Here is a 16,593-nt window from a genome sequence, read left to right as displayed (position 1 = left end):
CATTTTTAGCAATGTGTCTTTGCTAATCTCCTCCTTCTCTTTGTTCTATTTGCCCTTTTTATCTATAATTAAGAAAGAAAACGACCTCTTCCTAAAAGAAAAAAAACAGAGTTAACAGTGGAACGATTTATACTGTGAAAACACTAGTTTTTGTGTATAGATATTTTGTAAATTTCTGAAGAAATGAAAGGTAGGCAGGTGACAGGAGTCTCCTTGCATTGGCTCTTTCATTTTCTACAGTGGCTTCACTTTCCTTATCTGACCAAAGCAATTTTAGAAATACTGTTACAAAAAACTTTCTGACTTTTAGCAAAATATGTGTCTTGATTGTTTAATTGAAGTGGGCATGTATATATAATTGTCAAAGAATTACTAAATTCCAAATAATAGATAACATAGATGGTTTACTTGCTAAACGCTTTATAGGTATTACATCATGTAATTCTCCTTGTAAACCTGTGAGTTGATTATTGTTGTCTATATGAGAAAACTGAGATATAGAGAAGTAGAGTAATATATCTGGTAGAGTCTAAACTCAGATCTGAACTAATAGACTGAGGTCTTAAATACCAATGCCATGTTAAAGTATCTCTTACGGAAATCTGGGTCAATTGGCATCTTTTGAAGCAGAAATACGCTTCCTACCCTGACTTCTGGACAAGGTTTTGGAGTCTATTTAACCTTAGCTTTAAAAGAGGAAGTGAGTTGGAGAGAGGTATACATTTATACAAATCATATATTCATTCTTTGGATTTCACTATAGCATTTTAACAAAAATGCTGGCCATTAAGTGATGTTTATACTAGCCTCAGGGCAGAAGCCATCTATTTATTTTAAATTAATCTTAAGCTAGCTATTAGAAAATAATAAGCAAAACTACACGAAAGCAGTGTAAAACAAACACTGTGATGCCATGGCAAGAGCTTAGCAGCAGACAGCCCAGGGATCTTACTGAAGCACAGCCACTCACGTAACTTTGGGTAAGTTACTTCTAAGCCTTAGGTTTTTCATCTGTAGAGAGATTGTTGTTCAGTTGCTAAGTCGTGTCTGACTGTGACCCCCATGGACTGCAGCATGCCAGGCTTCCATGTCCTTCACCATCTCCTGAAGTTTGCTCAAACTCATGTCCATTGAATTGTTGATGCCATCCAGCCACCTCATCCTGTGTTGTCCCCTTCTCCTCCCGCCTTCAATCTTTCCCAGCATCAGGGTCTTTTCCAGTGAGTTAGCTCTCTGCATCAGGTGGCCAAAGTATTGGAGCTTCAAATGGGATTAAGTATTTCAAAGCATTGTTGCAAGGATTAAATGAGATAAAATGCCAGACATATAGTAGAACAATCATTCATTCCCCTTTTTCTATTCCAAATTTTAAATAAAATTGGATGTATTTTTGAATGGAAGAATATCTATATTTCTGTATCAAACTTGAAGTTTTCTAAGGGTAACATGTTTCCTCCTCTCTTAGTTTTAATATGGATGCAGCCTTTTGATATTGAGTTGCATTTTCTTGAGTGTGTAAGCAGCCAAAAATAGCTTGACTACTTTGTATTAAAAGGTAGAAGATCTTAATGACGTTAGAAGAAAATCAGTGGTGATTAGTATTACATTTGTTGCATGCATGTATGCACAATCATGTCCAACACTTTGTGACCCCACGGACTGTAGCCCGCCAAGCTCCTCTGTCCATAGAATTCTCTAGGCAAATATACTGGAGTGGGTTGCCGTTTTCTCCTCCAGAGGATCTTTCTACTATCATTTAAACATCCAATTTTCTTCCATGTTGAAATTTGAATGTCTTATTTAGGTAGTACTTTAATTGGCAGAATATAGAAGAAAACCCTTCATCTAAAGAATCAGATGATTTCCTAATATCTAATAGAATCCTCAGTAATTCTTACATAATTCTTATGTATCTTTAGAGAATATACCCTTTTCTAAAAAGAGAATGTCAGAACATAGTGAAAGTTATCCTGAAATTCTACATGATATAGGAATGAAAACATTATGTCAGCCATGTATCTAAGACCAGTTGGTTAGTAACTAGACTTTGAATCAGATTTTGGGTTTTGTTTGAATGAGTGTGTTTTTTTTTTTCCTGCCATGAAATGTTTGGTTAAAATAAATTATTACTGGACATGGTATATTAAAGAGGTGATCTTAGAACTGCTCTGAGGGAAAGAGAGATTTATGATTCTGCATTATACTTTATTCTAAAATGTTTTATTTCATTCAAAGTTTCAAAAACAAATTAGTTTATTATAAAATTTGCTTATTTTGCTTTTATACAATGAAGACTGAGATTTTTTTTTTTTCCATTTAGGTATAGAAGGTGAATTTTTATTGTCAGTTGAGAAATTTAATTCATGGAAGTTTAGATTTTCCCTGTGATAACATCCAAAGGACTCTGAAGTGAGTCAGAGACTGATGTTCCCCTTCCTTTTCTTTCACTAGCTCATTTTCTTATATTATTCAAGTCGTTCAACCTAGTTGGTTCCTAGTATACAGCCAAAGGTGAAGTTGGGTTTTTAGTTTCTGTGCTTTTTTTGTGTTTTACAGAACTTGGAAGGACTAAAGAAGAGAAAGCCAGGGAGATACTGCTCACATACACGTTTTAAAAGACCTACTGTAACCTGATCCATCCATTTTTTTTGGAATTCATGTGAAATTTCACTTGACAGTAGAGTGCCCTATTTACCCCAGAAATGATGATGGTGAAAAATGGCAGTTTTTAAAATTTAAATCAGCTCAACTAGGTTATCCCCAAATCCTCTTCCATTTCTGACATTGGCTATTTGTGTTTCTTGCCCTCATTGCCAGCATAGTCTTAAGGGCAGACAGGACTATAAATCAGAAGACCTACATTTTAACTCAGTTTATCATGCTAATTATTTGAGCAAATAATAGCTTCTTAGTTATTTGGACTAACTGTCCTTTACATAAACTATCTGTTTTGTAGTCTGTGGTTCCATACTACTACAGACCCAGTTTTATTTTGTGCTAGAGTTGTAAATATTGAATTGGAATATATTTTTTAAACAAGGATAATTGGTAAACTAAGGGTCATTCTTAATGATGATATATGGCCTCTGTAGGCAAAACTGTTACCTATAATCTTCAATCACTATTCAATTTTAAGTTACTCTAATAGAATATTAATATAATTGGTCTAAAATAGATTACTTAAAATAGTTTAAGTTCTACTTTTGAAATCCATTATGTGATTTTTTGTTTTTGTTTTTGAATGGAGCAGAAGTACTTTATTTTAAATACTAGGACTAAAAAGTAAAATCAAAGGTCAAAATTTTCCAGTGGAAACCAAAAGGAAATGTTATGAATACCCAAGGTATAATCAAAATTAAATACAACCTTGAGCCAATTCAGAAAGCTCAGTAATCTTCAAAGTGATTTTCATACATTAATTAATCCTCATGGCATCCCAAGGATGAAAGAAATTTAATTCTCATATTCTAGTTACTGATAACCACAGGAAGAGTCTGAATGGATTGAGATGAGCCATTTTAATAAGGCAGGTCGACAAATATTTCATCAAATATTAAGAATCTACCACATAAGCTATATATGAGGCACAAAGTATCCCACTAAGGCAGCCTACTTTAAAGCCCTTTTTTTTTTTCTTTTTAAAGACTTTATTTTTTAGAGGAGTTTTAGACTCCCAACAAAACTGTGAGAAGGTATGGGATTTGCCATATACTCTTCATCTCCACACGTGCATAGCCTTTCCCAGTTATCAACATCCCCCACTAGAGGAGCACATTTGGTACACCTGATAGACCTACATTAACCCAGTAGTTTCCACAGTCCTTAGTTTACATTAGGATTCACTCGTGGTGTACACTGTATGGGTTTGCACAAATGTGTAGTGACTTGTATCTACCATCACATTATCATGAAGAGTAGTTTCAATGCCCTGAAAATCTGTGCTCTGTGTATTCATCCCTCCATCCCCACAACCCTTGGCAACCAGTGATCTTTTTACTGTCTCTCTTAATTTTGCCTTTATTATGTGATGTTTTGGGAAAGCAGGTTTGTCTTTAAAATTGCTGTTTGCTTAGGTATTTTATTAAAATTAGTTTCTATTTGTAAAAACTAACTACACAAGCTAACTAGACAGGTAAAGGTAGTCTAGAAATTCATAAAGTAGTTCATATATAAATCACTCAAGGAGACATGTACTTATTAATATTTCAGTTCAAAAGACAAAACCAAATGTCTATATATTTTTAAAATAAATTTCTTATTAAAGAAAAAAATATTTCAGTTTTCAACAGGATTATTTTTGAAGCTACTTGGTATATATTTCATAAGCTGACTTGTGTTTTTGTGAGTGCTGTGCAAATTGTTAAAATGAACAGACTAGAAAAAAAATTTTTTTTAATTACACACAAAATAGCTATTAGGCATGACTATTAGTAAGTTTTTTGTGTGAAGAGAATTGCTGTCCCTGTTCCCTACCCCCAGCATTAATCAAGAATCATTTTCTCCTAATAAAGTCATGGCTATGTGAAAATGCTGAAGAAATGGTAATCTAAGATAAGGCAATTCAGTAAGTTAATATGAACCTGTTGCTGAAGCAAAAGAAAACAAAGTATTGTCAGCAAATAGAGCTCTCATAAAGGCAGCTTTTAGGCATTAGAGACAGAGGCAGAAGAAATATCAAAAAGAAAAAGGGAAAGGGTGGCAAACCCAAACTTCCTGAATTTCATAGTTATTTTCCAGGCTACCCTGGCACTTAGGAGTAGGAAGTTTCCTCCTCTTTTGACTAGCCCAGGGTTTCTCAACTGTTGATGTTAGAACTGGTTGATTCTTTGTTGCGTGGGCTGTCCTGTGCATTACAGGCTATTTAGAATAGCCTCTACCTATTACACCTAGTAACAACTCCCCCAACCCTGCTCCTTCAGCTTGTAACAACCAAAAATGTCTAGACCCTCTAACTGCCAGTAGCACTCAGATAGAGCAACCAAAAATGTTTCTAGACATTGGCTTCCCACCCACACTCCCCCTGGTGGAGCAGGGAAATCCCTGCCAGTCCAGAACTGAGAGTCCAGGACCACCCGCTTCTGCAGAATACTGGTTTATATGCCTAGCTGCACAGACCTTAACTTGTGGAGCAACGAACTTCACCTGTATTTACTTGTGTTTCACATCTCCTATTGAAGTATGTTCCAGGTTCCAAGTAACTGATTTATAGTGAGCTTTTCTAACCCAGCTCATTTATAAATGAGGAAATAATGTATTTGTCTATATTCTCATTCGAGATGTAGTTTGTGCTAGTAAAAGTCTAAAAATGATATGCAGGAAGGATGTAGTTGTGACCTGTCAAGCATGTTTTACAGGTGAAGTTGTGCATCTCCTTTTTGGATTGGTGCTCTCTTTTTTTCCTTTCAGAATATCAGTTCATTCATGTTGGTGTCACAATGACTATTGCATTATGTATCTTTTCATTAAAAGGAGTAATGTTTAGCAGTTTAAATATTGGCAGAAGAAGAGGGTACATTTTGAATATTAAGTATTTTAAAACAGGTAAATCTGATAGCATGGCTCAGGTGAGCAAAAATGTGAGTCCCAATAAAATGGCTCTAAATCTCAAAAGCTTCAGTGAAGATGGCCTGGGTCAGTTCTATTTTTATGAAAATTGTTTCCAGTCTTTTAAAGAGCCTTGTCTGGGTCAGAAATAAAATGGTCCTGGTCTGGACTCTTCCTCTAGTGAGCTCTGTGACTTGGCAGAATCACCTCTCTGGGTTTAGAGATTTTCATGTCTGTCAAGTCTAGGGGGACAGAACAGATGGCTTTCCAGGAATGTACCAGCTCAAAATAGTGTCAGATATTTTTTCAAATAGTCATGAACTATGAAATTAATTTTTTATTTTTAGTTTTAAAGCTGTTACAGACTAGTGAAACTAAAATAAAAGGAGATAAAGTTATAAATTTCATCCAAAGAAACTGATCTGTTAAATTGGTCTGTGCATTGTATGGAAAGAGTTGCTCATTAAATGCTAAAAATTACTAGGTCTAGACTATATGAAGTGATTTTTGTGGGTAACCAGGTTTTCCCCAACTACTCTGTGGGAGGAATATTTAAAAGTTAAAAAAGCAAGATTGTGCCTTTGATGAAAACTGAGAACCAAGCTATCAGAATCTATTTTAGTTTTTGCTTCCTTTTTGTATGATTGTGAAGACATCAAATAATATGAAAGAAATCCCATGATTTGTCATCTCTATAAAATAATTTAATTGGCTCTGGCTAGTATAGTCTGAGAATCTTTTAAACGATAGAGACAGTTTTTCAAATAGCAATGCCATATTTATTATATAAATCTGGCTCACTCAGCAAATGTAGTGTCCTACCTTTAACACTGTATTTTACTGATAAACTATATAAATTTTTAGACCTAACCAATTCTACAGTTCTGGATGTGGAGAATGATAATATTCTGTTCTAATCCCTGAAACAATTATTTCACCTTCTACAGCAGCAAATATATTTTCATCTTTCTCATAATATGCAGAGAGCTTCATATATCGTGTCATAACAATAAATAGTTTCTTTTCAAATTTAGCTATAATATTTGAAAATAATCATTCAGAGCAGCAACCATATTGATAAAAAATAATTCTCTCCTGAACACTTTAATTTTCCTTACTGTACTTTAATTGCTTTACTAAATTATAAATGTTTAATGCTTCTAGCCATTTTGAGGTTAATTATTAATGAAAGGGACATAGAGGATGGAAAACTAATCTGGAAGTTTGTCTGTAAAATGTTGTTATTGTGTTAGTTTTGCCAGATATATTGTCAGATTTCTTTATTCTCTTATTTAGGTGATGATAGCACCTTAAGAGTGATGATTAATTTTTGGCTCTTGGTTTATTTCTTTTACATGCAGACTAAGACTTAAAGTAGCAGTATCTAAATCAAAACTCAGATTTACCTTTGAAATATTAGGGCAAAGTCACAAAGCTTTCCAGGACTTCAGTGTCCTATATATAATATGGAAAAATGTTTCTTAAGAGTACTGTGGAGAATGCCTATTAATGAGGGATTTGTTCATGCCAAATATTAAATATCATTTCTAAATAATAGGATTTGGTCAGATTATCTTAGCATCTTTCTACTTGCATCAAGTAAAATTGCAATAGTTTGATCTGTAAAAATTAAAGGATAGAACTCAGTCTTTCATGTAACTCCATTTAGTGTTAGGGTCAAAGGAAAGCTATCCTTGGGGATGGAAAATTCAGTGATAAAGTAAGGAGGAGGAGGAAGTAATAGCATAAATTTCCTAAATCATGCAAATTATTGTGCTCAGATAATTCAGAGAGCCAATTTTTTTGTCTCTCTCCAAAAGGAACGTACTTCATAGCTGCATTAATTTAAAACACTAAAATAACAGGGTGGCAGCACTCAGTAAGAAACCAGTGTGACTTTTGGCTACATTTCTGTTGCTGCTAAGTCCTTTTCAAATATTGTAATTAATTATACTCTTTCTGCTATTTATTTTGCTTATCCTAATTTATACATGCTATTCCTTGAACTGCTGGTTCTATACCCTTAGTAAGAAAGAAGATGAGAAGAAAATAGTTTGTGTCTTATTGTGGAGATTGCTATTTCTTGCATGACACTTTCTTTATATATAAATTATATTTCTCTCTTCATTCCGATCCATTATTTTTTCCTATCTCTAGATATAAGGTTCTTAATGATGTTGGACCTTTCATCAGATGAGGACTAAAACAGCTGGTGAATGTTCTCTGGCTCCTCAATCCCTTTTCCATATCTTGCCAAAACCCCCTTCCATGATAAATGCCCAGAAGCCCAAATATTCAATTAAAATTATATTATAATGTTGCTTTTCTGTGTTTGCACTACATCATGTCATGTCACTTGAGGAGATAACCATAATATTATATGGAAATATTTTCCTTTTCTAGATTAAATTTGATTCTGATGTTACCACTATAAATTTCATTCTTCTATTAACAACAACCAAAAGTTTTTACAGTGTCCTTGACTTCTTTTTCCTCTTTTTCCCTACTGCCCTCTATTATAAAAGTTGACAAATGTACATCCCAGGGCAGCTTAATAGGGTATAGCAAAATGGAGACTGTAAAATGTATTTAATGTAGGAAACGTGGAACTGTTTTGAACATATTAAATCACTACTCTTTGCAAACAGGAGGAAGAAGGCACCTATGACCAAACTCTTGAGTTCCGTAGAGGAGGTGACGGCCAGCCAAGACGATCCACTCGACCAACTCAGCAGTTCTACCAGCCTCCCCGGGCTCGGAACTAATGCAACAAGGTACATTTACATCGTGAGAAGCTGTCCACGTACAGAAAGATGCTACTCGTGTTAAATATATAAGCACGGTTTTAATATTTCATGATAACATACAGGCATACTTCATTTTATTGTGCTTCTCCTGATTACACTTCACAGATATTTGCATTTTTTACAAATTGGAAGTTTCTGGCAACACAGTGTCAGGGAAGTCTTGTCAGTGCCATTTTTTCTAACAGCGTTTGCTCCCTTTCTGTCTTTGTGTCACAGTGTGGTAATCCTTACAATATTTCAAACTTCATTATTATTATATTTGTTATGGTGATCTATGGTCAGTTGTCTTTGATGTTAATATTGTGAAATGATTATGACTCACTGAAGGTTTGGGTGATTGGTTAACATTTTTTAGCAATAAAGTATTTTTAATTAAGGTATGTACATTGGTTCTTAGACATAATGCTATTGCACACTCAGTAGACAAAAGTTTAGCGTGAATAAAATTTTTATATGCACTGGAAAACCAAAAACTTAGTGTGAGTTGCTTTGTTACAATATTCACTTTACTGTGGTGGTCTGCAACCAAACCCTCAATATCTCTGAGGTTTGCCTGCAATAGAAGAAAACTGATATTTTAAAACTACTTTCAGTTATAAAGTATTTAAGATAATACCATAGTTAACAAACTACTTTTCCTCCAGAGCTTTCCCCACAAATGCTATCCTTAATCCCCTTTTTTCTCTGTACCAACTCTTTTCTATTGAAGGTGATGACAATCAGTGAAATGACTATAAGTTTGAAAGTAGGAAAAAGATAAAAGAAAACAAAGGACCAGATACTTATCAACCTAGATAACTGAGTTTATCTTTTTGTTGTTTGATTAATTTCCATCCTTTTTAAGAAAGAGGAAGCGTTTCATATGTATCTTCAGGAATTCAGTGAAGACAGCCTTACTGCTTATTGAGATGTAATTTAGGAGCCTTATGCTGTTGATCCAGATTCTTTCGTCCTAGAGTTTCAGAAAGAAGGTTACTATCTGAAAATCATCTTCATTAATAAGGAAGATGTAACAAAGAAGTCAGCTAATTATGGGACCAATCTAAGGCATGCCATTTTGATGAACAGAGACCTTAATTCTTAGTACATTCTTAGAAAGAAATACTTTTGCCATCTTTGATAACATTTCTATTTTTTCCTTGTGCCAGGACTCTTGGATATTTCTTTTAATACTTAGAGTTTTCACATTAGAGCTTTTGCTATATATCACATAAACACTCTTTTAGACTTTATATCTTTTTTCTTAGTCTCTTCTCAGTAGAAAGACTACTGAGAATTTTTAATAAATTGTTCCCAATTCCTTATTTCAGCTGTTCATTCTGACAAAGCTGTTATCTACATTGTGTGTGTCCCCTACTCAGTGACTCTCTCAGTTCCTCACAGCAGCCAGGACTGTTTAGCACTGGAAATGCAGCTAGCCTGAATTGAAATGTTCTATAAATAAAGAATGAATACCATATTTCTAACACTTAGTTTGAAAAAAACTCAGCAAGTTGTATTGATATATGTTAAAATGATAATATTTTAATAGATTGAACTAAACAAAACGTTACTACAATCAATTTCACCTATTTAATTTTACTTTTTAATGTGGCTACTAGAAAATTAAAAATCATATATGTCTCACGTTATATTTCTGGACACCATTGTTCCAAGATCTTCTCCAGCTTCCCAAAACTCTTTCATTGGTTCAAAATTAGTTGTGTCATCCTAAGTGAAGAAATATTTTCTTATATTTTCTAGCCCTTTGCTTCTTATGTAATAGTTTGCCTGGAACAGAAGCCTAATGCTGTTTGACTTCTGATTTATCCCATTGAGCCAGGATAGCACCTTTTCCCTTTTATTATTGGTTTTTCTTTGCACTTATTACAAGACTGTCAAGTAGACAGACGTGCCCATGGTATCACAGAAGAGCTGATTCTTGACTTTGGGCATTTTTCTGTAGCATGCCAAGAATTGACCAAAGCAGAATCAAAGTACACGTAAGGACTTCAGCAACATTACATTGTGCACAGTCAAGCATCCACTTTTAACATAAGCTCAGTGTGCTTATAATTAAATCTTATTTAAGGTAAATGAAAACTGAGACTTCCCTGTTAGCTTTCCAGTGTCTTCTGAACTGTTTAAAACAGGTTTTAAAAGGCGACCAAAGGTTCTCAACCCCTCAATTACTATAGGACAGGAGATGCAGGACTCTAGGACGCTTCAAGGATGCCTGGGGCTGTTGAAAGCAGGGCCGAGTAGAGACAAGATGTAAGATAAGGAAGGGTGCAGCCGATGGTAGAACTTGTAAGTCCTCTGGGCCCTTCTTTAGTGTCTTTCATGTTTTCTACATTCAGTTCAGTTCAGTTCAGTTGCTAATTCATGTCCAACTCTTTGTGACTCGCCTGTCAGGCTTGCCTGTCCATCACCATCTCCCTGAGTTTACTCAAACTCATGTCCATTGAGTCGGTGATGCTATCCAGCCATCTCATCCTCTGTTGTCCTTCTCCTCCTGCCTTCAGTCTTTGCTAACATCAGGGTCTTCTCAAATGAGTCAGCTCTTCACATCAGGTGGCCAGATTACTGGAGTTTCAGCTTCAGCATCAGTCCTTCCAGTGAATATTCAGGACTCATCTCCTTTAGGATGGACTGGTTGGATGTCCTTGCAGTCCAAAGGACTCTCAAGAGTCTTCTCCAACACCACAGTTCAAAAGCATCAATTCTTTGGTGCTCAGCTTTCTTCACAGTCCAACTCTCACATCCATACATGACCACTGGAAAAACCATAGCCTTGACTAGACGGACCTTTGTTGGCAAAGTAATGTCTCTGCTTTTGAATATGCTATCTAGGTTGGTCATAACTTTTCTTCCAAGGAGTAAGTGTCTTTTAATTTCATGGGTGCAGTCACCATCTGCAGTGATTTTGGAGCCCCCAAAAATAAAGTCCTACACTGTTTCCACTCTTACCCCATCTATTTCCCCATCTATTTCCCATGAAGTGATGGGACCAGATGCCATGATCTTTGTTTTCTGAATGTTGAGTTTTAAGCCAACTTTTTCACTTTCCTCTTTCACCTGTATCAAGAGGCTTTTTAGTTCCTCTTCACTTTCTGCCATAAGGGTCGTGTCATCTGCATATCTGAGGTTATTGATATTTCTCCCGGCAATTTGTTTCTTCTAGCCCAGCATTTCTCATGATGTACTCTGCATAGAAGTTAAATAAGCAGGGTGACAATATGCAGCCTTGATGTACTCCTTTTCTTGTTTGGAAGCAGTGTGTTGTTCCATGTCCAGTTCTAACTGTTGCTTCCTGACCTGCATATAGGTTTCTCAAGAGGCAGGTCAGGTGGTCTGGTATCCCCATCTCTTTAAGAATTTTCCAGAATTTGTTGTGGTCCACACAGTCAAAGGCTTTGACATAATCAATAAAGCAGAAATAGATGTTTTTCTGGAGTGCTCTTGCTTTTTTGACGATCCAACGGATGTTGACAATTTGATCTCTGGTTCCTCTGCCTTTTCTAAATCCAGCTTGAACATCTGGAAGTTCACGGTTCACATATTGCTGAAGCCTGGTTTGGAGAATTTTGAGCATTACTTTACTAGTGTGTGAGATGAGTGCAATTGTGCAGTAGTTTGAGCATTCTTTGGCATTGCCTTTCTTTGGGATTGGAATGAAAACTGACCTTTCCCATTACCTTTTCCTAATGTTTTCTACATTAGGACTCCATCAAAAATTTCCTTTGAAAAAGAGTACACTGCTTAAAAGTAAACGATGAATGTTAGCCCTGGGGTAATCATAGCTTATTTGTATCAGAATGTACAATGCAGACTGTTCCTAGTCAACTAAAACATTACAATCTTAGTGGTTCTCTACGTACCTTGAGTTAAAACTCCCATCTTTCCCAGATGCTTGTTTTGGATTGTACTGTTGACATGGAAAATCCTCACAGTAAAGAAAATTAATTTTGGCAGAAAACAATACCATAATGGTATCACTAAAAAAACCTCACTGCAAAATGTATCCTAAAAATTAATTAATTAAGCAGGACACATGTGATCTTAGTTGAAAAACTTTATTTATTCATTTTTAAAATTTATTTTTCTTTATTGAAGGATAATTACTTTACAGAATTTTGTTGTTTTCTGTCAAACCACAACAGTATACATATATCCCCTCCCTTTTGAATCTCCCTCCCATCTCCCCCCGCTCCCGTGCCACCCCACCCCTCTAGATTGATACAGAGCCCCTGTTTGAGTTTCCTGAGCCATACAGCAAATTCTCATTGGTTATCTATTTTACATATGGTAATGTAAGGTTCCATGTTGCACTTAGTTCAGACATATGTTATAGAAGATAATGAAGTAGAATTAAATATACTCTCTTTGAATGGGAAGTTCAGCAACAAGGATTATACTTTTTGCTTTTGTCACACAACTGAATATATTATTTTCTTCTTCACTGAAAAGATACTTTATTATTTCCTCATTCCTAGTTTCCATTTAACTTCAATCATTTAAAAACAAGGTATATATTGTATCCAACCATTTGACTTGACTTCCAGCAACTATAAACATGAACTTTTTATCACTTTTTTTTTAAGTTCATAGTTGTCTTTCTTTTTATCTTTTGAGTACTTTGCTAGATGATGAATGCCATAGTAGCTGCTCAGTAAGTGTTTTCTTAAGTCAGTATATTTTGATAAAGTTGTTTATGTGTAATTTACATATTCTTCGATTGCCCTAAGGAGTTTTTTTACAAGTCTCCTACACCAACCCCCAACCCCTACACATTCATATACTTCCCCAGAGGTGCAAAGGGAGTTGGATTCTGCTTGAGGCTGGTACTAAGACAATATTAGTGATTAGCAAAAGTAGGAGATACCTGGGAGTTAGGACTCAGTGGGAGGAGCAGGTCTCAAGAGAGCAATATGGGAAATAGGCCTAGGTCTGAGAAAAAGTGGTGGCAAGTTAGATCCAGGCCCTGAGGGAGGAGAGGGCCCAAACCTCTATTATCTGGACTTGTCATTATTACAGACAACTTAGAAGTACGAGCAGTTGTGGATAGGGTGTCCATAGTTCTTTAACCAGTGAAAGGGACCAAATTATGTGCCTTTGAAAAGGTTTCTGGCATGATTGGTGTCCTAGAAATTAGATACCAGTTAGTAGGGGCAGGATTTAGAGAGTTTTTTGTTTTGTTTTTTTTTAGTAGAGTTGATTTAGTTTTCTTTCACAATACTTAGGCCACTTGATGCGAGGAACTGACTCATTTGAAAATACCCTGATGCTGGGAAAGATTGAAGGCAGGAGAAGAAAGGGACGACAGAGGATGAGATGGTTGGATGGCATCACCGACTCTATGGACATGAGTTTGAGTAAACTCCAAGAGTTGGCGATGGCTTGCTACAGTCCACGGGATCACAAAGAGTCAGACACAACTGAGCAACTGAACTGAATTGATTTAGTTTTACAGATGCATTTTAAAGCTTCACTTTCATGGTGGGGTAGAGTCCTCTGAAGATAATCTAAAAGCTGAGAAAGATATGAAGAAAGGAAGAGGCAGTGGCTATAAGAGAATGTGTGAACCAAAACAGCATTACTGATGGTGGCAGAAGAGTATCACTTTAGACTCCTGAAGAGTTTGACCTTGATGTGTTCAGTGCTGTCATGAACTTCTGAATAAGAATGATATGATCAAAATTAAGCTTAAGAAATACTGCTGTTGGATATAGGATGGATTAAGCACCAGAAGGAAAAGAATCTAGGAAGCTATTGCATTGGTCTAGCTGAAGAGTCAGAGAAGGCAATGGCAACCCACTCCGGTACTCTTGGCTGGCAAATCCCATGAACGGAGGAGCCTGGTAGGCTGCAGTCTGCGGGGTCGCTAGGAGTCGGACACAACTGAGCGACTTCACTTTTACTTTTTACTTTCATGCATTGGAGAAGGAAATGGCAACCCACTCCAGTGTTCTTGCCTGGAGAATCCCTGGGACGGGGGAGCCTGGTGGGCTACTGTCTATGGGGTCGCACAGAGTAGGACACAACTGAAGCGACGTAGCAGTAGCAGCAGCAGCTGAAGAGTAGTTAGAGCTTCGAGTTTTGCTGTGAAAAGAGAGAAATGGCAGACCTGTGTAGACTTTGTTTGACACATCAGAGGAGGTTCCCTACTGCCATGGAGGTTAAGGCTCAGTATGTAGAGTGGTTTAGTGAATGGTGACTCAGTTTAAATTTCACTTCTAGTTTCTTTGATGAAAGAATAGTCTTCATAGTTTTACATATTAACCAAAACCTTGAAGCTGATCACTAAGCATAGTTGTTGTTTAGTTGTCCAACTCTTTTGTGACCCCGTAGACTGTAGCCCTCGAGGCAACTCTGTCCATGAGATTCTGGAGTGGGTTGCCACTTCCCTCTCCAGGGGATCTTCCTGACCAAGGGATTGAACCCACGTCTCCTGCGTTGCAGGTGGATTCTTTAGTGCTGAGCCACCAGGGAAGCCCCTTTGAAACCAATAGCGAAGCATACAGTACTGTATAAATATCATGACCTTGTTTATTTTCCAAGGTCCAGGTTTTAACACCATTTTTAGCTAGTAGAAGATGTATTTTAGGATGGCTTTCTGTTTGTGTTTTTTTTTTTTTAAGACAATCTAGAGCAGCATCCTTGTGCAAAATTTTTCAAATCAAGGTCAGGGAAATGATCACTATAAAGATAGATGTTATAGAACCCCATGAAGCCAGCAGGAGAGGCATCATGTGAGGACAGTAGTACCCAAACCTCTAGTTTCTAATCAGGAGACTATTGACTTCAGAGGACTTATGAGCCGTTTGAATGCAGCCATGGGAATGCTTCCCGTCCCTGCCCACCCAGTTTCTTTCCTCCATGAAGCTGAAACAGGACTGGAGCAAATAGGGCCTCTCTCACCACCTCTCTCAGCCTTCTCTGTTGTCGCCACCCACAGCATTTCTGCTAGAGTGGCATCTGATAAAGGTGGGGAGCAGGCAAGGGAGGCAACAGGCTTAGGTCAATTACCTGAGAGACTGAACCAGCTCAGAGGGGTTCATAGGGGAAATGGAGGTGGGTAGGATGGGGGTAGATGCGATTCAGTGGCAGATTGCATCTTTTTTAGGTCACCCTCTGTTAAACTCTGCTCAGTTAATCCAGATTCCTGAAGCAACGTGCTAGCAATAGAGGGACTAACAGTGACAGAGATGTACTTTAAAAATTTCTAGAAGGAAAACTTATTTTTTAAAGACTTTGCTTTTTGTTTATGTACTGATTTATAGAAATTATGTTTATAAATTAGCAGTGTCCAGTTTGCTCTGCTTGTGATCTATTGATATTTGTATAAACACTTCACAGTTACAGGTAGGTTTCAGCAGTGTGTGTATGAAGAAGTTAAGTTGAGGTGCCAATTTCACTCTCTTCTTCTCTTCTTAAATAGAGTCTTTATGAAGAAAGGAGCTGTTGACTGAATCATCCTGGTCAGAACCTGTTGATAGACCTCCTGCTTTCCCTTCGGAGTAAGATGCAGACATGGTGGATATTATTATTTGGAGAACTAAAAGGCAGATTTTAGGGGGGAAAAAAATTCAACCCACATAAAGAATGGGGAAAAAATACAAAGTTAAATAAAGCAACTTTTACAAGTAGAAGAATTTTTTCTTCTGCCATCAATAAAACCAATGCACTATTAAATACATTGTTTTGCTATATGTTTTATTTTCTGAATGTTATTTTTCTTGTTCATCTGGTATTAACCCCATACTAATTGCCTTCTGTAGAATGGCAATTACAGCATACTGAAGCTCCACTGTAATTACAGAATAAACTGACTGACACAGTTTGCCACATTTCTCAACAAAACAACCTGAAGACAAATAGCAGTTCTTAGTATGGTAACACTGCAAAATATGACAGCAGAAAAATATTCAGAACTCTGATATGTTGTTTTAGCAGTCTGTTAATCTAATTCAGTCAAAAAAAACAGGCATTCCCTTGCTTATAAAATGTGCAGTGGATCTTTTAAGATGCATCTGGTTGCAGATAACAGAAAACACAGCTCTAACTGGTTAAATACTAAAGTGCTAGCTTATTTCACTCATCAGAAGCACATTAAGTTTCCGTTGGTTTAATTCACTGACTCAGAGTTGTCATGAAAGATCCTGATCCTTATTCTTTTCATCTCATTTCTGCTTTCTGTGACATAAGCTTCATTCTTCAGCTTCATATGATCCCAGGATGGCTACAGCTTCCTGAGCTGTTC

The 16,593-nt window shown here is 36.5% G+C and overlaps 1 protein-coding gene across 2 annotated transcripts in view; it reads left to right on the top strand.

Annotated features, from left to right (window-relative positions):
* TDRD3 (tudor domain containing 3) overlaps positions 1–16,025 on the top strand; it is a 220,924-nt gene extending 204,899 nt beyond the window's left edge. For both annotated transcript variants that reach the window (XM_061434427.1, XM_061434428.1), the window contains 2 exons: positions 8,193–8,318; positions 15,772–16,025. In XM_061434427.1, coding sequence (XP_061290411.1) covers positions 8,193–8,309 — 117 coding nt within the window. In that variant the 3' untranslated portion in view covers positions 8,310–8,318; positions 15,772–16,025. The remainder of the gene's footprint in view (positions 1–8,192; positions 8,319–15,771) is intronic.
* Positions 16,026–16,593: the final 568 nt, after the last annotated feature.

The sequence above is a fragment of the Bos javanicus genome, chromosome 12 (genome assembly GCF_032452875.1).
Source record: "Bos javanicus breed banteng chromosome 12, ARS-OSU_banteng_1.0, whole genome shotgun sequence".
Lineage (NCBI taxonomy): Eukaryota > Metazoa > Chordata > Mammalia > Artiodactyla > Bovidae > Bos > Bos javanicus.
This window is presented reverse-complemented; position numbering and strand designations above follow the sequence as displayed.